This window comes from Podarcis raffonei, chromosome 9 (genome assembly GCF_027172205.1).
Source record: "Podarcis raffonei isolate rPodRaf1 chromosome 9, rPodRaf1.pri, whole genome shotgun sequence".
Taxonomy (NCBI): domain Eukaryota; kingdom Metazoa; phylum Chordata; class Lepidosauria; order Squamata; family Lacertidae; genus Podarcis; species Podarcis raffonei.
In genome coordinates, this window is record NC_070610.1 from 6,091,230 (window position 1) to 6,113,151 (window position 21,922).

General features: G+C 47.8%; 2 protein-coding genes across 4 annotated transcripts; both read right to left on the reverse strand.

The window, feature by feature from the left end:
- Positions 1–1,753: 1,753 nt before the first annotated feature.
- Positions 1,754–8,208, reverse strand: FAM219B (family with sequence similarity 219 member B). 2 transcript variants are annotated; one of them, XM_053402915.1, is made up of 6 exons: positions 8,058–8,198; positions 6,187–6,283; positions 4,297–4,390; positions 3,415–3,492; positions 2,988–3,036; positions 1,754–2,149 (listed from the first exon to the last, which is right to left on the reverse strand). In XM_053402915.1, the coding sequence occupies exons 1-6, from the start codon at positions 8,142–8,144 to the stop codon at positions 1,994–1,996; spliced, it is 561 nt and encodes a 186-aa protein (XP_053258890.1). In that variant the 5' UTR covers positions 8,145–8,198; the 3' UTR covers positions 1,754–1,993. The 2 variants fall into 2 exon arrangements, with proteins under 2 accessions (XP_053258890.1, XP_053258891.1); XM_053402916.1 differs by having other exon boundaries at positions 2,047–2,149; positions 2,897–3,036; positions 8,058–8,208.
- Positions 8,209–10,598: 2,390 nt separating this feature from the next.
- On the reverse strand, positions 10,599–19,596 carry LOC128420886 (cytochrome c oxidase subunit 5A, mitochondrial). Of its 2 annotated transcripts, none has more exons than XM_053402919.1 (5): positions 19,432–19,596; positions 15,452–15,568; positions 14,186–14,307; positions 13,101–13,223; positions 10,599–10,763 (listed from the first exon to the last, which is right to left on the reverse strand). In XM_053402919.1, the coding sequence occupies exons 1-4, from the start codon at positions 19,514–19,516 to the stop codon at positions 13,110–13,112; spliced, it is 438 nt and encodes a 145-aa protein (XP_053258894.1). In that variant the 5' UTR covers positions 19,517–19,596; the 3' UTR covers positions 10,599–10,763; positions 13,101–13,109. The 2 variants fall into 2 exon arrangements, with proteins under 2 accessions (XP_053258894.1, XP_053258893.1); XM_053402918.1 differs by lacking the exon at positions 19,432–19,596 and adding an exon at positions 18,835–18,857.
- Positions 19,597–21,922: the final 2,326 nt, after the last annotated feature.

The following is a 21,922-nucleotide window of genomic DNA, read 5'->3' on the forward strand; positions in this document are numbered from 1 at the left end:
GTAAACACTGGCCTGTGTTATGGCCCGCCACGTGGCCTATCTTGACAAATAATTCTAGCAAAGCACATATATCCAACTGGAAATGGCCTCCTGGGTGCCATTCACCTGGGAACAGCTAAACAGAGCAGAGAGAACTCCAGTTTAGGATCAAGTCTGCCAAGTAGGGCAAGACTATCTCATCCCTACTGGCAAGTTTTCCAGGAAAGGGGGGGGGGAGCAGCCGCCACTTTTAGCTACTTACAGTAACAGAGGACAACAGTGCAGTGGCATCTTACTCAAGTTGTGTTAGTGCCTTCAGAGACCTCTGGATCTCTTGCTACTAAAGCTTTAGTTTAGACAGCAGAGGTAATAGCCTGCTATGGTCCCCAGACCAAGGTAGCAAAGGGGGGTACCATTCATACGGATTTATTACTCAATGAGACTGCCCAAATATACAGGGCACATCTTCCTCCCCCAACCTAGTGCCTTCCAGGTGTTGCTGGACTGTAACTCCCATCGTCCTGAATCACTGGCCATGCTTGGGCTGAAAGCACCAGCACAACTGGAAAGCACCAGATGGAGGGGAGATCATGGCCCCAACCTGCATGCTAGCAGGGTACCTCACAAAGCAACACTCACAAATGCTGGCAATTCCTCCCCTCCCTGTTCTCCACAGCTGCCACCTAAAGCGAACCACAGCCGGTGCTAGCAAATCAGAAAGGCTAGATCGCAGCTCTTGCTCACAAGCGTCACTTAGTGTGCATGGAAAACACACTATGCACCGCTTGAAATCAAAAGGAGACTGCATAAGCCAATTCTAATTATGGGGAAATTAAGTCAGAATAACAGGAACTGACAAAGGGATGGAAGAGCTGTGGCCCACTAGATCAGGCTTCCGCAACCTGGTACCTGCCAGGGACTGGGGAGACTCCATTTCCCATCAACCCCAGGCAGGTGCCAGCACCTTAGCCTTCCTCCTCTGCTTGGTCTCTATTCACTTTGGAAGAGGGTAGGGGAGAGGCGCAAGCCTGTCTGAATCAGCACCAGCTCCCCAGTCAAAGTGAGGCAGCTATGACCTAAACTAACCAGGATTCTCATCCGGAGCCAGGGATGTCAGATTTGTTGGCCCTTTTGCCAGGGAGGACCAGCCTCCAAGGCAAGGCAAGTGAACCCTTCCCCTCTATCTGTGGGAGGGGGGGATACACCTCCCTCCCACACCAAGAAAAAAGGTGCAGTAGGTCCATTTTTCACCAGGCCAAGACTTAATGCTGAGGGTCAATTTGAGACGATGCAGCAGCTGGTGAAACTGTTTTGAAAGCTCCTCAAGGGAAAGGGGCGAGAGCAGCAGCTTCCAGGCAGCAAAGCCAGCAGAGGGCTGGGTGGGAGCTGAAGAGACTGCGAGGAGCTAGCAGGCAGCACTCCATCCATGCAGCTTGATAGAGGAGCTTCTCCATCCCAGAAATCCGCATGACAACATCATAGTCCAGCTCGACAAGAACCGCAGGAGACTGTGGCTCAAGCAATGGAGTGCAGGAAAGGATCCTGAGCAAGTGAGGAAAATCTGTTGGACGTGATGTAGTGATTGCTGTGCTTTTTTTCCCCAATCGTAATTTTTGTAAACTAAAGTTTTAACTTGTCCTAGTCCATTCTTCATTCCCTTTCACAAAAAAATATTGGCTGTTTGCCTTTAAGGAGGAAAACACTTGCCCTGTCCTCTTGTCTGCATCCTTCTCCAAAGGCATTCCCAGGCAAGGGAGCCAGCTGGCTCAGAGCCTTCCAAGGGCACCACAGATAAGAGCTTCAAGAGGCTGGCTGGTGCCTGGGCAAGTGCAAGCAGGGCAACGGTGCACCCCGCTTTCCCAGCCACCAAAGCACCCTCTTCCTGCTCCCTATCGGCTTGGTCAAGGCTCGGTGCCAGACTCCATTGCCTCTTCTGGACCTCCAGGCGTCTGAAAGGAAGGGGGGAAAGTGCTGGGTTCTTGACCTGTGCAGTGCAGTCCTGCTCTTTGGATCCTTACTGGATGGAGCAGGAGGCAGACTCCCCAAAGCAGCAGGGACATGGTGAAGATGACACAGGCTTGGGAGGGATGAGGTCAAGGTCCTCGTCATCTGGGATTTCATCGAGGCGATACCCATCTTGCAGCAGCTGGCGGCTGAGATCCTGGTTGACCTGAGAAGCAAGAGGAGGGACAAGCTGAAAACACCTGCTGGAGGACTATGGAATTAGACATGGCCTGCTGGTTATCAGTTTGTGGCAACACAGAGGCAGGGTTTTCCACTGGTGGAATCAGTGACTTGCAATGCGCTCCATGCAGAAATATGAGAGCCCCATCAGTAGTGGCATTCTGCTGCCTCTTGAAGACACGCCGGTTGAGGCAAGCATTCTCCTGAACTTTAACTTCCTGATCTAATTACCTTAACTGCTTTTACCCCACTGTTTTACTTGCTATGCTTCTTCACTGTTTTCTTTTATTGTGCATTTTAATTATGGTTGTTTTTTTCAAATCCTAAGAACACTTGAGAGCATATTCCTATGCTTATCTATTCAGAACTGTGTCCCCTTATAGGATTGGACTGCAGTCCTAAGAAGGAAGAAAGGCGTGGAGAGCTCTCCTTCCTAGCAAGCATGCCAGTGAGAAAATGCAGGTGTGTGCACACACTTCCATGTGCCTACATTTCCTCACTCATGGTGAGTCACAACATGCTTACTGGGACACATGCACACACAGACATTGCATGTAAGAAAGGGTTCCCGAACTGCACGCTCTCCCATCCCTGGCGACCGGCTGGCTAGAGATGGAGTCTGACAGCATCTGGAGGGTATTTGCACCCCAAGATTAATGAGCAGGCAACATGAGCATCTGAGGTTCATCTTGCACCCCACCCCCACCTGCCATAAAAGCCTTTGCTCACTAACCATCAGAAGGTCAAACAGACAGGCAGACAAACCCCACCACCTGCAGGTCAATTTCAATGCCTGTAAGGAGCAAGCCATGCACCAGACTTGCCTCTGCAGAGGAGTAACCGGAGGAACATCTTGATTCCAGCTCCTCATCACTAGGAGAGAAAAACACCAAGGGTCAGCACAAACTGAAAGGGTATTTCTAGCACACTTCCGGCTCCCAGTTCTCTGCTAAGAATGAATAGGGTTTTGTGACATGAGAGGAAGTTTGTCTCCCATAAGAGCATAAAATGACCCTGCTGGATCAGACTAGTCCAGCATCCTATTCCCAGAGCAGCCAACCAGATGTTTCTGGGAAATCCACAAGCAATGCTGACTCCTGCCATTGCTCCCCCATATCTTCAGGGGAATCCTGTTCACAGATTGATCCTCTTTGCTAACACTTTTAGAGCCATTTAAAATTGGTGGCAATGCTCAAACCTTTTTGGCCTTCCCTACCCACAATCAGCAAGCAGATCCCACTCACCCCTCACCTGTCAGAGTCCAGGGACACCAGGGTTTCATCTGAGATCTGGCTGAGGGCAGCATAGCCCTTGTTGAACTTCACTGACCTAGAGAAAGAGGCAAAAACCAATATGAAGCACCTGAGAGTGGGGGAAGGTGAAGGGAAGGGTGTTGGTGCAAAGGACAGGGTGTCACTCAGGCAGAAGATGGCCTTGGGCAAGTCACTGTCTCAACTGGACAAACCTGATGTGGCCTTTGGCACCAATTCAAGGTGCAAAAAAGTCAGGTTCTGTATCTACGTATTCTGGAAGCACATTTCAAATCATTCAAAGCTGAATCCTGCAGTCAAGGATGACTTATCAACAACAGGGACAGAGGAAGCTACCTCAACCAAGTGAGACCATTTGTGCTCTGCACCAAGCAGGATTGAACTTGGTGTATCAGCTGATTTACAGAAGTACAATCCTGCTTGGTTCAAAGCTTCAGAAGCTCCTGACACCCAGCAGTATGATGCCAGGGGTGTGCAGCTTGTCCCAAAAGGCTTGGCAGGCCAAATGGAGAGGACTGTTGGCCCAAGCCTGGGGTCCCCTGCCCAAGTTCTCCACTTTCAGACAGGAGTGTCTCCCAGCCCCACCTGGAGCTCATGGACTGAACCTGGCACCACCTTCCTGCAACGCAAGAGTTTCTACCTCTGAGCTGCACTGGCCCTTCTCTTAAATTGTGCCATTTCTGGAGGCCTTTGGCTGCTTTTCTGAATTCACCCCTTCAAGGGGAGAAGTAGAGAGAGCGCTAGATTAGGTTAGCAGGACACCAACGTTAGCAGCCTAACCTAACGCATGCAGACTTGTTAAGGGTCACTGAACTCACAAAAAAGCCCAAAATCCCCCAAACAGTAAGAAAATGGACTGGACCTCTTGGCTGGTAGCTTGGGCTGGTGCCGGACGGCTCCTGAGAATGCGCCTCCCTTCCTCCGCAGCATCGCCTTTGCCATCTCACGATGTTTCTCTGCAGCCCCCAAAATGACCAAGGCAAACTCAGTGAATATTTGCTGTATTCCACGTTCCTGGGGAGGATCGCCTCCCATAAACCACACCCCACCAGCCAACTGCTGCCTGTGGGGCAAGTTCAGACAAATATTTACTGCAAAAGGACAGCAGAAAAACCCACTCTGGGGAAAGGCTGCCTGCACAGGACATGAATCATCTGAATCCTCTGGTTGCCCAGGAGATGCCAAAACACACTCTCAGGGGTTTGCCATCTATTAAAGTGGGTTGGCGTGGCAACTATGCTGTGCAAGCCATCTTGGGGAAGTCCCAGGGGTTCCCACCCCTGCAGCAAACATTCAGGTGAATCCACACCACCTGCTGGTGTTGCAAAAATGCTTCCAGGTGTATGATGGGGTATAGAACATGAAAGACCTGCAGCTGGATCAGGCCAAAAAGAGCCCATCCAGTCCAGCATCCTGTCCTCGCATTGGCCAACCAGATGCCTCAATGGGAAACCCACATGCATAACCTGAGCGTAACAATACTCTCTCCACTTGCGCATCCCAGCAACTGGAATAAAGAGGCTTCCTATCTCAGACAGTGGGGGAGCACCTAGTTATTGTGGCTGGTAAGCATGTACGAGTCTTATCCTCCATGTCATTGCCTTGCCTTCCTCCTGCAGCAAGGAGGGAGCACTTTCTGCTCAGCAGTGAAGAAACCACAACTATTTCTGCCTTCTTAGTTAAGTCAGTAATTTCCATAGAAAATAATTAATCCATGAAATCCTTTGACATCCCACCCCCGTGTCTGTACCCTGCTGGATGGCTAGGGAGCCTGTGCCCCTTCAGATTTGTTGGGCTACATCTCCCGTTGTTGGGCTACATCTCCCACAGGAACGCTCCACCCCTGCTCCTCCACAATGAAGCTCAAGCAGGAACAATTGCCGTCACTTCTTCTCCTGCCTACATTGTCACTTCTTTCATGGCTGTACATGGCTGACAGTAAGCAGGTATTGTATTATTGTTGTTGCTAACAGCAATTTAGTTTCAACTAGGGACGTGTGGAGGCTTTGGTCAAATCATGAAAAAAGTGGAATATTTCAGACGGATTCTCTGAGGCAAAGTGGGATCCGCACAAGGTAACCGGAGTCAAAGCAGGGATGCCCTCAAGGTGCCTCAGCATCTTGGGGACACACACACTAACTACAAACTATTGTCTGCTGAAAGCAAAACTAATGTTTGATTTTTGATTTGATATCCCACTTTATCAGTACCCGAAGGACTCTCAAAGCGGCTAACATTCTCCTTTCCCTTCCTCCCCACAACAAACACTCTGTGAGGTGAGTGGGGCTGAGAGACTTCAAAGAAGTGTGACTAACCCAAGGTCACCCAGCAGCTGCATGTGGAGGAGCGGGGAATCAAACCCGGTTCACCAGATTACGAGTCCACGACTCTTAACCATTACACCACCCTGGCTCACAATTGACCTAAATGTCTCTAAATTCACAATTGACCTAAATGTCTCTAAATTCACAAATGTCTCTAAATTGACTATGCAAGGGGTGACTCATCCCCGTCTCAGTGCTCTGAATACCCCAGTTGTGGAGGAACACGAGTGGGAATGGTGCTACTGTGCAAATAAGCTGCTTATGGGCTTCCTGTGGGCATCATACTGGCCACTGTGGGAAGAAGACACTGAGCTAGGTGGGCCTGCAGTCCAACTAAGCAGGGTCCTTCCCTTGCTCCTCAAGCGGTGAGCCCACCGTACTTGTGAAGGCTGTGCCCTCATGTAACGTAGATTCCAGTCCTGACTTACGTAGCTTGTCCTGAATGGAAGGAGTTTTGCTCATGAGGTACGGCCCCCTTTTCTCCACTGGTGTTTCCCTGCTTGTCCTCTTCTTGTCCCTCTGCCCCTGTCAGAAGGAGACATTTGATAGCCATTATACTCCAAAGAGAACACAGAAGTCCAAAGCAGGGGAGCTTTCCTGCCTTCTATTGATGCCCAGCTTTTTACTTATTTCATTGTTGGCCCCATATCAAACACATGCCTGTTTTATTTACTGCAAGATTCACTTTCAGGTGTTGCCCAAAAAGGGAGATAGAAAGTACAAAACAACAACAAATATAGAGTGCTACATCGGGTTAAGAACTTAATTCATTCTGGAGGTCCGTTCTTAACCTGAAACTGTTCTTAACCTGAAGCACCACTTTAGCTAACAGGGCCTCCTGCTGCTGTCACGCTGCCATAGCACGATTTCTGTTCTCATCCTGAAGCAAAGTTCTTAACCCGAGTTACTATTTCTGGGAGTCTGTAACCTGAAGCGTATGTAGCCGGAAGCGTATGTAACCCAAGGTACCACTGTACTATATGAATCCCCTCGATTTCAAAGGTTCAGGCTGTGAGAGCCATTATGTAGCCAAAACAGCACCATCCATTTACAAAGAACAGGTACCAGCAGGACTGCCATGGATGCAGAATGCTGATGGGTCTATTAGCAGGGGGGGGGGAGGGAACCCGGGGTAGGAAGGAACAGAGTGGCTGGTATTCTGAATGGGGAGCACTCTACTGATGAACACCTGACAGGCTAACAATCCACCCATGCACCTCCTGCCCACAAAAAGCTAATAATTCAACTCTCTCTCATAACAGGACCTATATGGAGGTATATATGAGATTGGGGGGGGGGTTGTTGTTTCAGGTCCTCAACTTTCAGAATCCCCCTTTACAAAGACCTGAGCCCCATCACATAGAACATCTCCCATCTTAAGATCTAGCCATGATGGGCAAAACTGGCATTTCTGCTGGCCACAGATTCCATCCTCAGAGCAGGTGCCTTTGCTCTGATCCATCAGGCAAGAAGAGGGCTTAAGAAGAGCCTGGCTGCTGGATCAGGCCAAAGGGGGCCCATCCAGTTCAGCCTCCTGTTCCCAGTATACCTGAAGGAGCGTCTCCACCCCCATTGTTCTGCCCGGACACTGAGGTCCACCTCTGAGGGCCTTCTGGCAGTTCCCTCACTGCGAGAAGCCAAGTTACAGGGAACCAGACAGAGGGCCTTCTCGGTAGTGGCACCCGCCTTGTGGAACACCCTCCCATCAGATGTCAAAGAGAAAAATACCGTACTTTTAGAAGACATCTGAAGGCAGCCCTGTTTAGGGAAGCTTTTTAATGTTTGATGGACTATTGTATTTTAATATTTTGTTGGAAGCTGCCCAGAGTGGCTGGGGAAACCCAGGCAGATGAGAGAGGTATAAATATATTATTATTATTATTATTATTATTATTATTATTATTATTACTCCCTCCCTGCGGCTCCCTGAGCGTTCCTTCCATGGCCCAAGGAGGCAGAGCACAGCCTCCACCACGCCCCGCTGTGGGACAGGCTTGCTTCTTCTCCACGAAGCCCTCTCCTCCTCCTGCGGCAGGGAGTTCCGCAGTTTAGCTGCGCCGCGAAAGGAACGCGCTCCTTCCACCCCTCCGGACTCCTCCAACGTCCAGCTCGCGCGTCTGAGGCAGTTGGAAGGGGACCCCGCAGGTCATCTCCGCGACCCCCGAAAGCCCCGTCAGGCGGCCCCCCTCGCCCCGCTTCCAAGCAGGGCAGCCGGCAGTAGAGCCTCCCTGGCCAGGAGCAGCCCACCCGCCCTGAGGAGCCCCGCCAGGAGAGGCCCCCCCACCCGCCGGCCACGCACCGTGTCTCTGCTGGGCCCGGGCAGCGTCGCGGCCTCCCTCCGGCCCGGAGGCTCCGCTCCGCCTCCCGCCGCCGCCGCCGCCTCCATCGTCGCTACCCTCACGGCGGCACCGCCACGAAGCCACGCCTCCCGCTCACGTCATCCTGCCGGCTCTCCCCCATTGGTTTGTTTTCAAGCGGCCCGCCCCTCGTCCTCTCGCGTTAGCAGCGCTCGTTTGCCGTTGAGGGGAGACCAACCAACCAGCGAGAGGAGCCGGAAGAGCCGCTAAAAGGCAGTGACGGGGCGGAGGCGACGGTCTAGGCTTCCGGAGGTGTCGTAGTCTGTGGTGTGCTGCGCTGCTCTCGGAGTCGCAGAGGGAGAGTGGGGGCTGTACGGGGGGCTCAAGGCCTGGTTATCACGGGGGGACGGGGCTGAGGAGTTCGCTTTCTGATTAAACGCACTTTCCTGCCACCACAAATCCCTGCAGATAGAAAAATAGTGCATCAAGGGAGTGGCTCTAACTAGGGTTGCCATATCTCAAAAAATTAAAGATTCCTGTTCCTTTTTTTAATGTATTTTTATTAAAGATTTTCTTGATTTACAAAAGTATGTGCAATGTCTCTCGTGTTTTTTTCCACGTAACACTTTTAAAAAAACCAAATCGGTTTCATTTAGATTCCTGTTGACCTTTTTTTAAGGAACCACCACAATTGTTGAGCTTTTTTTGGGAATCCTACCCCAAAAACAATGATTTTGAGCTTCTTGAACAGTTTCCGCTTTTTTCATGGCACTGCCATACATCCAGTATTCCCTGACATTTTGCTAATTTGCTACCCAAGTCAGCTTCAGCGTGTGAATGCTCACGTCTGGCTCAGTTGTAAAGGAGATCAGGAGCCCCCATAGCCTCCAGGCAGATGAATAGCTAGTCCAACAGGCCACTGACACACCTGGAGTGAATGGCAGGGACATTGTCTGACGGCTGCTTCTCAGGGGCCCTCTTGCACATTCCAGGAATATCAGTGTTTTGATGCAATAGACTAAAACAGAACTGGCTGGTGTGTGGCCCTCTTCTTGGGACTGCAGCTCCCATCAACCCCAAGCATCATGGCCAACAGATGATGATGGGAGTTGAAATCCAGCACCAGGAGGGTCACAGGTTAAACACCCCTTGCATACAAAGTAATGGTGTAGTGGGCTTGTGCATTCATACAATGATCAACCTAGCAGTTCAAAAGCATGCCAGTGCAAGTAGATAAATAGGTACCGCTGTGGCGGGAAGGTAAATGGTGTTTCTGTACGCTCTGGCACTTGTCACGGTCCTCCGTGTGCCAGTAGCGGTTTAGTCCTGCTGGCCACGACCCGGAAAACTGACTGTGGACAAACACGGTCTGAAAGCGAGATGAGCGCCACAACCCCATAGTCGCCTTTGACTGGATTTAACTGTCCAGGGTCCTTTACCTTTACTTTTTACCTTACAATGATCATATAAGAAGTCTTACTATGCGATTCTGCAATTTACTATTCACGTGAAAGGGCAAGGAAGCCTTGCTATCAGACCAATAGAAATCTTAAGGGTTATCTGTATTCCTTGCACAGATTCACATTATTTTGTTTTGTGTCTATATATATATTCCAATATTATATTTTATGTATTTCTTGCTTACCAGTATCACTCAGATAATATAAGTAGTATAATGAGAATTATTGGAAGTTATATATTTTAATTTGTCATGTAAGTGTAATATATTGTATTTGTTTATGTCTGTTTCTTTACTTTTTAATTTATTGTTTCTATTCATTTGTAGTGTTTTTTGTTTTGTATGTTATGTAACTCATGTATATTTGTTTATATGAAAATTAATAAAGATTTTCTATTAAAAAAAATCTTAAGGGTTATTACCAGCTGCACTCAGTTCTCTCCAATTTCAAACATGCCCCATTGATTTCAATCTGATCTAAGCTCAATGATCTTAGTCTGGATCCTTATTTAGTACCTCCAACTTACAGGACTCCAGTAAATATTGATCAAATACCTTCAAGCATTTATGCCATCTCAAGAGCTAAAAACTTGCATTGCTGTAGTAGTACTATATTTATCATGAATTATGAAATTTTTAATGGTTTTCTCACTGGATGTTGTTTTATCTGGTTCTCGCCATTAGTCACCCTGTGTGTCTGATTGCATGAAGGGCCAGATATATAAATAAAACAGAAGCTGTCCTTAGCAAGCAAGTTCAGTGCTGTGGTTTTTGTGTAGCAGTGCACACATAGGATCTGCACAAGGAAAAGGAAGTCATGCTCCTGGCCTCATCAGTTTCATGAACTCGCATGGTGTTTTGAAACAAAAACATGTAATGATAACCTCCTTCAATGTCCTTTATAGGGATCCACACACAAGCAATAAAAATTTGAATGTCATTGACACCAATAAATGAAGTTTGAGAATCCCATTGTCAGGTTGTGAAATTGAGGATTAAGTTCTGTACCCCATGTTTATTCACATTTATTATGGGAAATAAGATTTTCTTTTCTAGTATATAATAACACAGGCTACAAAGAACACTCAGTTCAAACCAGTTCCCCTTTATTAGGTCCAGCTTCACAACACATACTCCAGGACTCAATAAAAGGAAGTAGTATTTTCAAATAAGTAATATTTTAACGTCTGATTCCAGGCAATTGTTGTACAATCAAATAGCATTAACAATAACCCCACAGGAAGCTCATCTGGAAGAGAACAGATATCATGGATTAGTTCATGCATTTCTACACCCCTTTCAAGCTCTTTCTGCCTCCCCACCACCACCAGAAAGCTTCTGAAAGAGAAAAAATTGATAGTTGGGGAAACATAATCTGATCTGTGTACCAAGCAGCTGCAGATTAACAGCTTGCTGCCCAGTGGTGTAAACAGACCATTTTTTTACCACAGCCTTGTGACCTTTGTGTTTTCCTCATATCTCTAAATATATATATATGCAGTCTATAGAATTACAATCCTGCAATCCACTTATTTTACACACACACACACGGCATGCACACACACACCATATATCCCAGCAACCCTTCAAAAAAATTGTTTCAACAACATTCGCTTTACATTTTTGCCCCATATTCTTTCTATTTTAGCAGGTATCTGGCAAACTGGGCTGATTTTGCTTAGTTCTCTCTACTGCTTTGGGTTGCATCCAACACTACTGTTCCATTAGCACTGCAGACTTCTGCCTGTACAACACACCACACACCCCTCTCCCTGCAACCCCAGAATCTGCTTCAAAGGGTTGGAGAACCCCTACGGAGCAGGTGTGGATGGCACACAGGGAGAGGAGAGAAACAACCTGTTTCACAAGTGGGACTCCGTGCACACAGTACTGGTAACAAGCCTTTGTGTCTTAAACGGTATTTGTAAAATAATTGTGTTTTGATTTACTGCCATTCTTAATCTGCTCTTATGTTATCTTATTGTACAATGGCTATCTTGTTCATATTTCTTTTATTCAGGACTGTACTGTTCTTAGTCACTCTGGTCATTTTTATAAAAAAGGGGAGGAAGTACATTTTGTGGGGTATGAAATAAATAAATAAACAAAATTGATAAGTCATCTCCAGATTACAGGATTTACACACACCCCAAACACACACGTACACAAGGATTACATTCTGGGTCCCCACACATATAAGTGAAATTGCATAAAGTGGGGAGCACCCCACTTTAATAAGGATGGTGTGTGGGGAGAAGAAACTCAGCCTGGAAAATTCTTGGGGCTGCTGTCCCAAGCCTGCTTGCCTGCCTGCAAGGAGTTTGTATGTGTGGCAGCAGCCACTGGCCACAGAGAGCAAGGACCAAGAAGGGCACCCAGCAGAACTAGTGCCAGGATGGGGGCGTGGATGTGCTTCCTGCCCTATGTCATTGGTCGATTGAAGGCCACCTTCTGTTGCTTGGGCAGGGAAGCACGGGAACCAGTAAAACATTTCTAACTGCATACAGAGTTGCAGCTCTTCATTCAAAGTCTGTAGGATTCTAGTGTTTACACAGAACACACAGCATATGGTGCCCAAGCAGTAGATTGTGGTTATGTGGCTGCAAATGAGGACCCCAATTCACTGTAACCAATGCAACGTTAGAGTAACAGCTCAGATTCTTCTCACTGGAAAAAAAGCCTTTCTCCCTGCAAAGGCCACTTGCCCCAGATGAATACTTATGAGAACACAGCATTTTATCCCTAAAGTCAATTCAGGTTTGTGCAGGCTTGCTATTAAATGCTGTTCATTCTCTCCTCCCTGGTGCCACTACACCTAGCAGCGGCTCTGCTGCTTTTTTCAGTACAATAAATGAGTGACAGCTTAAAGCTAGCAGAGCATTGCATGTATTGCCACTAAACATCCAACTTCCATAGCACTGTCCTATTTAAGGGTGACGTGTTTGCATAGTCTTGAATGCTGCTCCATTAACAGAACAGCAGTTGCTAAGCTTAGGCTGAGTGCTTGACCCCCACTGTAAGTTCAGCACATATGACAGCAGGAGAAACCCTCCTGGTTGCCAGGAGTGAAGTTATTTGATGCAGACAACTAAGCAAGCACCAATATTATATGGCTGTATTTGAGTCAGATTCAGAAATAAGGAACCTGACACTGAGGAATGAGAAGTGTTCACTGTACTTTTCTCCAGTCTTTTTTAATCACTTAAGTATAAGAACTACATTTCAAGTACATCAAGAATGGCCCACCAGAAAAGAGAGTGGGGCTAGGTGAATGCAGGGAATTTGCAAGTCTTTTTTCTGCCTTTCCTCAGGCAAACCTAGAAAACAAAGCCTTGGTGTTCTACTCAAGATAGCTCAAACTCTATCTGGCGTGCAAGGCAATTGCACCGGGGGTTGCACATAAAAGCAAAATCACACAAAGTCATAACAACCCCTGGAACTGCTCCCACTTCTTGAGAGCTTGCAAGATCTCAGATGGCCCCATGAGATCTCCTGGGAACGCTCATGCAACTGTCCAGGAGCCTGGTAAAGAAGATGGATGATTAAAAAGCTGTTTCCGCAAAGAACTGAAGATTTGTTCTCTTACCAATAATGTTTACACTTTGTCCAGGCCAAGTTCCTCTGGAGTTGAGATTCCCAACTCATTCAATGTTGGTCTAAGTTCCTGGATAACATATGGGTATATTTCCTTGTGAGGCCCTGCTTTGTCCTAATTGAAAGAACACAAAATGAATTTAAACTTAGCAAAACCAAGACAGATTCATATCCAAGGCCAATAGTGTTAATTTTTCAATAGTCTTAAGGGTTGTTTTTTTAAAAAAAAATACACACAAGAGAAAAGCATTTCACCAAGAGTTAAGCAACAATTTAATGCTTCAAAATCCAGCTTTTAGAGGTGAAAGTGGCCATAAGGTAAAGGGACCCCTGACCGTTAAGGACATTCGCAGACAACTGGGGTTGCAGTGCTCATCTCGCTTTACTGGCCGAGCGAGGGAGCCGGCATTTGTCGGCAGACAGCTTCCGGGTTATGTGCTCAGCATGACTAAGCCACTTCCGGCAAAACCAGAGCAGCACATGGAAACGCCGTTTACCTTCCCGCTGGAGCATTTTGAACTGCTAGGTTGACAGGAGCAGGGACCGAGCAACGGGAGCTCACCCTGTTGCGGGGATTCGAACCACCAACCTTCTGATTGGCAAGCCCTCGGCTCTGTGGTTTAGACGCTATATGAGGCTACAAATCTATACTCTCCTGAAAGCAAATCCCACTGAACACAGTGGAGCTTTCTTTTGAGTTTACATGCATAGGCTTCCATTATAAGTAGCCTGGTAAACTTTTGTGGGGAAATGGGCAAAAGCGGGGCAGGGACACATGTATTTTGTACAGGAAGTTCCTCTCTCAGCTGCACATATGCTGTCAAAAAGACCAAGGTTAACAGGGTTAGAAGGACCTATGTCACAGGCTGTGGAGAGCCAATCACCATTAAAGTAGACAATGCTGGCTAGAAAGATTTGTTAGGCTCTCAAGGCTAGTCAAACAAATCTCTACACAGAGTGCAAAGGCTCTTTATGGATCACCAGCAAGCCGGAACTCCACAATATACACACTATAAACACAGAGGTAAATGGAGAAGCAGGGTGTTGTCTGCTCATACTCAAGTGTCTTTCACTGACCTTTACAACTTCTAAGATACGGACTGCGCTAGCAAAGTCATTTAGTCGTCGGCATGCCCTCAAAGCAGCATCAATGATTTTTGGTTCTGGAACCAGGTCATAACCAACCAGTGTGTTCATGCCTGTGGGAATGAAGAAGAATGAGAATATTCCGTTGCTCTTACAAGTTCAGGAGTGTGTCACACAGGCTCCATTTCTTTTCCTAACACTTCTGATTATATCTAAATATGCCAGAACATATTATTAATACCAAATTTCCTGCAAGTGACTTCTGATATTTGATATTGCCACAGTACACAAAATTTGTAGAGCTAACTTGAAACGCTGCTTACATTCCACATACAAAATCTGAGATCAAATCTGTAATTTGCCATTTCAGTGCCAAAACTTCATTTCTTTTTTCCCCCTTTTTCTTTTTTTGCATCCCATACAACAACAGATCCCAATTCCCACAACAAAGCTCAATTTATTGTGGACTTTAAACTTGAAAAGTTAAACACAACTTCAAGATTCTGAATGTTTGTGGCTTTTTATGCTCCCTGCTTATACTTTGGGGAGTTTTCTAAAAGGTTACTTTAATAAATACTTTAATAAACTATCAATTGCTGTTCAGCCTCTGTAGCGAAAAGGAGTCACCCAATAAAAAGTGCCATTTTGTCTTGACAGCCAGCAGCACAATAAAAACTGCACACTTCCTCTTACCTGAAATAGAATATTGCAAGGCATTCAACAGTCAAAGGGATTTTATCAGTTTAGTGCTCGTTCAGAGCCCTAATATCATTGTCCTCTTATGTACAGCTGAAGTCAGTCTTATCTCTCTTTCCCTAACAAAAGATATGCCTTGAAAAAGCTGAGGCATGGCTGAAACATCAAGGGACTGACAGGAACATTGAATCCGTTTCGATTTTAGCAAGTTATTATAAATGAACATTTTTTACTACTCATACAGCTATTAAAATACCAGAGGTACAATCTTAAAAGCAGAGGTTGGGTGGCCATCTGTCACGTATGTTTTAGCTGAGATCCCTGCACTGCAGAGGGTTGGACTAGATGACCCTCAGGGTCTCTTCCAACTCTACAATTCTATGCTCTGGAACAGTTCCGTTAAGGCTGGTGGAATGTTGGGCAGGGAGTGAAGAAAAATGGATTGACTGCTCCATGCAAGCTACCACAACCAGCTTCCAGAAATGCCTCCATTCAGCTGCAGCGGCACACAACAAAGGAGGGTTTCTCAAGTTCTTCAATACTACTCTCCCTCAGCCTTACCTTTCCTTAGCTCCCAGGCATCGATATCCGGTTTATTAAAGTACGTCACCCAGCGAGCATCAAACTCTTCATCTGACTCATGTGACCCATGAGAATAGCAGCGCACAGGCAATACAGCTGTGACAAAAACAGGAAGTAGGAAGAAGAGGAAGATATTAAAGAGCTCAAGGTAAAGCCGCAACACAGCAGGTACACACAGGAAGTCAGTGTACACGTGAAATCCCAGGAATGCAGCTCTCTGCTTTGGTCAGCAGCAACCATCCCCACATCACTTCCAGACTGTAGCTGCCAGAGTTTCTACTGAAGCACTATGCAATCACCCCCTCCCTCCCCAGTAAAGAGAAACATGCACTGGAACAGCCCTAAACTACACCACTTTAAAAGGTTCGCCCAGCTGTGCACAAGGGTTGCTGTATGAATTTCCCCATTTCCTGCCAGAAGAGAGAGAGTGGGGCAGGAGGCAGCAGGCAAAGGGTAGAAAAACTACAGCAGAGTATTGATTTGCATTGCTGGAGCAACATATCTTTAGCATTCATGGCAAGTTAAGTCACCTAAAAAATCTAATTACCATCCCATCAGAATAAGCTTTCCAGCAATCCAATTGCTATTTTGTAAATTATCATAACTTTTTAACGCACGTTACAGGTATCCCTCCCAGCTTTAGATTATTATTTTTTTGCTAACAAGTCACCTTTGGGCTTATTTACATAGTTGAGATAGCTAGTCTGGTGCTTTCAGGGGAAAACATGAAGTCCCTGAATGCTTAAGAATGTATGCCAGAAGGATAGTTAATAATAGTGATAATAATTAAAATCACACTTCAATACTATCTAAAATAAGTCAGTGTTCTGAACTGTACAGTATACAGAACTAAGAACAAAACCTTGCCTTCAAGTTTATAACCTGGAAAAAAAACAGACACATAAGAGAAAGGCAAGATAATGGAGAAGATTAAAAGCTCACTTAAATAGAACAGGCTTGAAAAAATAGACATGTCTGGAGTCACTTCATAAGGGGGACAGAGAGAGAGAGAGAGAGAGAGGGAGGGAGAGTCATATAAGTACCTGGAGGCAGCAAGTTCCAAAGTTCAATTATCTCTGGCAAAAATTTGAAGCAGATATAATCTAAGGGTTCTAAAGTCTGTTACCAGAGTAGCAGTTCATATTCTACTTAACACATCCTGAAGGATCACTGTCAGTGTTAGAAATTAGCCAGCTGTGTTTTGCTACTGGCGTGGGTCAAATTGCGACTATGCGGAGATACCTGGGCACCTTGTTGGCAACCACAGTCTAAAAACCTCTCCCTTAGTCCATAGTTAAAACCATTTCCATAGCGTATGTTTCTCCTTCTTGCATACTGGGACAAGTGCACTGTTGTAAGAGCAAGTAAAGCAATGTAGCTGCAATCATAGAATATTAGAATTGTAGTATTGGAAAGGACCCATAGAGTCATCTAGTCCAACCTCCCGCCCCCCCCCCCAAAATAGACATTCTGTTGTAGCTACCATAACCTAGATTTAAGGTGCCATTTACTGCTGCTGCATAAATAATATCTAATTCAAAAATTCACTTCGTTTGGTCCAATTCAGTAGTACAATGAACTCAAACAAGAGTAAAAAACTGCTTTCATTCTGGACATTGTCTTGCTGTTGCACAATCCACAGAAGAAACTAGACGGGCTTGGAATTTTAAAATGCCAGGTGTTAAAACTACCCAAAGAAATGAGATGCTGGCATTTCAGCTGAAAATTATCCATTTCACTCTTGATTTTTCTATTCTTCAGTTAATAAGCCTCCATCTCAGAACAGCTGTTCTAAAGTAAAACATGCTTTGTTGCAATGTTGGTGGTCAAAGACACTTTTCAGTACCGTCAGTATTTCAGCGTCCTCAGATTTTGTGGTAAATCGTATCTTTAAATGAATGCAAAATTTGCTGGAGTCTTTAGCATCAATGGTATTCTTAGTTTCCAGTAGCTTCACCTGCCATCTTGGGGGATAAGTACAAGACACAATGGCCTTACAACACTTGTTAAGTATCTAGGAGCCTTCACCTAGAATAGACACCAATTTGATGACTGCATCAACACTGTTCTCCAATGCACTGCCTCAATGTCAGTGAAGTTTTATTGAGCCAATTTCCCTGCTGGGAATTAATTTAGATACTACTTTCACAATCAAGCTATTGTATAGACCCAACTCACATGTAAATTGGGACTACACTGACTTGAAAAGATCGTGGTTTGGAACAAGTCAACAAATCCATGCATAAGTGAGTTCATAAGGCAGAGTATTATTTCCAGATGTCCCTATCTTAAGGCTCCTCCATTTGACCCACTTACTAAATACCCATCTTGATTGGCTTGCACAAAGATTATTCAGCTATTAGCCTATGTCAGTCTATACTGAGCTGTCATTCTGACTTGTTTCTGGGGTTGATATACAACAATAAATATTCATCCTGATATGCTTGCGCTGTGTTCATATGCCTTCCCATTCATCCCACTGTTTTCAATGCATTGCCCTGTCACAATCCAAACTGCAAAAAAAAACCCACCCTTCTTTTTAACATGGATTTGTTGCATCAGGGCAGTAACTCCACTTTAAGTGTGCTAACCTAAAGTTCCAGTATGTGCCTGAATTCCTCCTTCAAAATACTGACTGTCTGGAAGTACCCTTAAGCAGATCACGGCCCTAACTGCTCTTCTTAAATGGGAATGGGATACAGACAGGTCCCTCAAGGAACTCAGGGTAGCATTCAAACAGGATCATCTACTCCAAGGGTCAGAAAACTTTTTTAGCAGGGGGCCAGTCCACTGTCCCTCAGACCTTGTGGGGGGCCGGACTATATTTTGGGGGATGGAAAATGAACGAATTCCTATGCCCCACAATGAACCCAGAGATGCATTTTAAATAAAAGAACACATTCTACTCATGTAAAAACACACTGATTCCTGGACCGTCCGCAGGCCGGATTTAGAAGGCAATTGGGCCGGAACCAGCCCCCGGGCCTTAGTTTGCCTACCCATGATCTACTCCTTCGCATCCTCACAGTGAACCTGTGAGGCAGGGAAGCTGGGGAGAGATTGGTGGGCTCAAGGTCACCCAGTAAACTGTTCATTTCTTTGGACAAGCTAAGAACACACACGGCTCTGACTGCAACTGTTTTCAAGCCTGGACTGACAGCATATCAGCATATGAGCCCATTTTCCGGCAGAAGGGGAGCCTTAGAGGATGTGCACCTAGAAATGAAGAGTTGGTCCTTAAGAGAAGCAACCTTTTCCATGAAATGGAAGCAGAGCCACAAGCAAAAAGTGAAACCAGGAAGAGCAGAAAATGAGGAAATGCCCTGCAGATCAGACCCAAAAGCAGCACAAAGCAGCTATACCCATCCTGAAGAGACGGGGAAACTCTCCTTTCTTAGGAATACTCCAAAGCATATTATTCCGCCTGAGATCTTCTTCCGTCTCTGATCCTCTTCCTCCCTTCGAAATCATTTTCTCGTTGTATTTGCACCCTTTCCTCTCGACAACCCTGCGAGGCGGGCTCGGCTGACCCCAAGGTCACGCCCAGAGGGCTTCATCCACGGCCGAGCGCGGGATTTGAACCCGGGCCCCTCCGTCACCTTCCTACCGAGGGGAGCTCAGGAGCCAAGGCAAGGGGGCGGCTGAGGAAGAGCAGGCGGACCCGCGACCTTCCTCGCCGCCGCCGCTTCCCGCGCCAAGGTCACCCGGCTCCCTCCTCCCCGCCCCCCCTCGCAGGGTCGCGACGAGGCCGAGCAGCGGGCGCAGCGGGCGCCCTGAGCGTCCCCCGGAGGGAGAGGGAGGGAAGGGCGGCAGGGGACCCGCCAGAACCGGGCCGGGCGCGAGCGGCGGCGCCCCGAGGAGGCCGACGGGCTCCCCGCGGTTGAGCGGGGTCACGGCAAGGACACGGCCAGGCCTCGAGCGCCGGCGCGGCCGGGAGCGTGGGAGGAGGGGCGCCTCACCTGCGGGGGCCGCGCGGGGGACGAGGCCGCGGAGGACGGGCGCGGCGCAGCGGCGGCTGAGGAGGAGCTGAGCGGCTGCCAACATGGCTGAGGGGACACAGAAGCGGCGGTCGTGAGGCGACGCGCGGGAAGGAAGGGGCGGCTGGGCGGCGGGGGGTGGCGGCCGGCGCGGCGGTGGCTTCTTGCGGCGGCTTCTGCTCCTGGCCGGCCTCCTGGCTTCCTTCCTCCGACGGCCACGCGCCGCTGCTGCTCCGCTGGCGAGACGCTCCGAGGGCAAAGGCGGGCGGGGCCGAGGCTACGGCGGCGCAGGGCGGACTAACCTCCTCGCGCCCTCGCGAAGGACGGCGCCGGCGCGGGAGGAAGAGAGGAGAGCCGGGGCTGCGCACGCGCAGTCGGGGAGAGGGCGCGGCGGGCTCCTCCTCCGAGGGGCGGGGTCGGGCAGCCGCTCGGACGACGGGCTGGGAGCGCCTCTGGAGGAGAGACCCGGGCGGGACCTCCGCACCAAAGGATGCCATTTGGGTGGCGCAGCGCAGGGACTTGTAAGGCGCATCTGCCTGTGTGTGTGTGTGTGTGTGCATATATTCCATTCAAAAAGTTTTTATTGGTTTTCACAAAATTATAAACAAACAAACAAACATAAATCATAGCCTTATTAAAAATTACCCTTATTAACATTGTTAAGTGACTTCCTCGCTTCCTCTTGGTTGAATTTCATTGCATGTCCTTTTAACGGTTTTCTAAATTACAGTTCTTAAAAATATTTAATTTAAACATTAACATCCTTAGCTCTTCACATTATGAAATTAAACATATTAATTCATCACTTAACTTAAATAAAATCCTAAGCCAATTAAGCACCTGCCTTTATATTTAAGGCACCTTCGCACGCACCCCAAGATCCCTGGGAACCGTAGTTTCCACCTCAATGTTCTTCAGCGCCCTCGATCAGCTACAGTTCCCGGGAGTTTTGGGGGGGGGTAGTGGGGGGTGATTCCCGTACATGGCGCGAGACGCGGGATCTCCTGCCCCGAGGCGCTCGCAATCTTTCCCTGCGCCGCGGCTGTTGTTCTTGGTGCTTAGCAATGGGGGTCGGGGGGGCTGTTTTCTGCGGATCTGCAGGGAGGCGCCTTGCAGCCCATCCCTTCGCGCATTTACTCGGGAACGCGGCCCGCTGCTTTCGGTGCAGGTGCGTCAGGCGGAGGCCCCAAGGCGGCGATGGGGCACCAGTGGCCCCCCTAAGGTGCTGCTGGACCCCCCTCAGCCGCCGGCCACGCTGGTTGGTGCTGACGGGAACCGGAGTCCCACAGCACCGGGGCTTTGCTCTGGCAGAGCTTCGCCCCTGCGCATATTTCAAGCAGGAGCGCTTTGCTCTTCGTTGTGGAAGCGCGACGCCCGCAGTGAGCAGAGCTGCCCTCCGAAGGATCAGGGCAGGAAGCCCATGGCCAATAGCCGAACATGGGTTTACTGGCAACGTGAGTTCTGATGGGCAGCCGCTTCGCCATGGGCAGAACGGCAGCACAGAATCATAAAACTTGGAAGGGATCCCGAGGGTCATCTAGGCTACCCCTGTGAAATATACTCAGAGTCGCAAAGTGATTTCATGCTCTTCATTCAGCTCATAGCGGTGAGGAGGAATGAATGAAAGTCCCCTCAAAGTATCTGCTTTATATGTACATTATTTACACAATGGGCTGCACATGATTGGCTAATTCCGGAATTCTACTGTAAGCCAATCAGGTTGTGGATTCACTTCTATCTGGAGCATGATTGGGTGGTTCCTGCCAACCAATCATACTGCTGCATTGTTCTAGGACCAATCAGACTGCTGCATTCTGAATCCTATTGTTCTAGGACCAATCAGACTGCTGCAATTTGGATCCTATTGTTCTAGGACCAATCAGACTGCTGCAGTTTGGATCCTATTCAACTCAGTACATAACACCCTGCAAGGCAGGAATTACAGCCAGGAGGGCTAGCTTGGCCCTGGGGCCCTGGGTGCCCGGGCCAGTGGGTGCCATGCAGCGTGAATGGCCCTGGTGCCGTAATTTGTGGTTGCCTGGCCCCTTCATGGGGAATTTTGTGGGTGCTCAGGGCCCCAGGAAGTCGGCACCTATAATTACAGCTGAAGCATCCCTGGTACATCCAAACTCCGCTCAAAAACCTCCAGTGAAGGTTTCACAGTCAGCCTACAACCCACCATGCATAAAAGGGGAACAGTCTTACAGCACATACAGGGAGCTGTTTTGTACCAGGCCAATAGTTTGGCTGTCCTCATTTTGCACACTCCGGCTGACAGCATCTCCAGAGACTTTCCCATCACCTGCTACCTGCAATCCTTTCAGCTGGATGTGCTGGGGACCAAACTTGGAATCTGCACCCCTCAAAGTATTTGGGGCTTTGCTGCTGAGCTATTATGGCCCACAAACTGTTCCTCAGGTGCCACCTGCTGGATTCTACAGGACTTTTCAGGAGGTTTTGTGAAAGATAACTC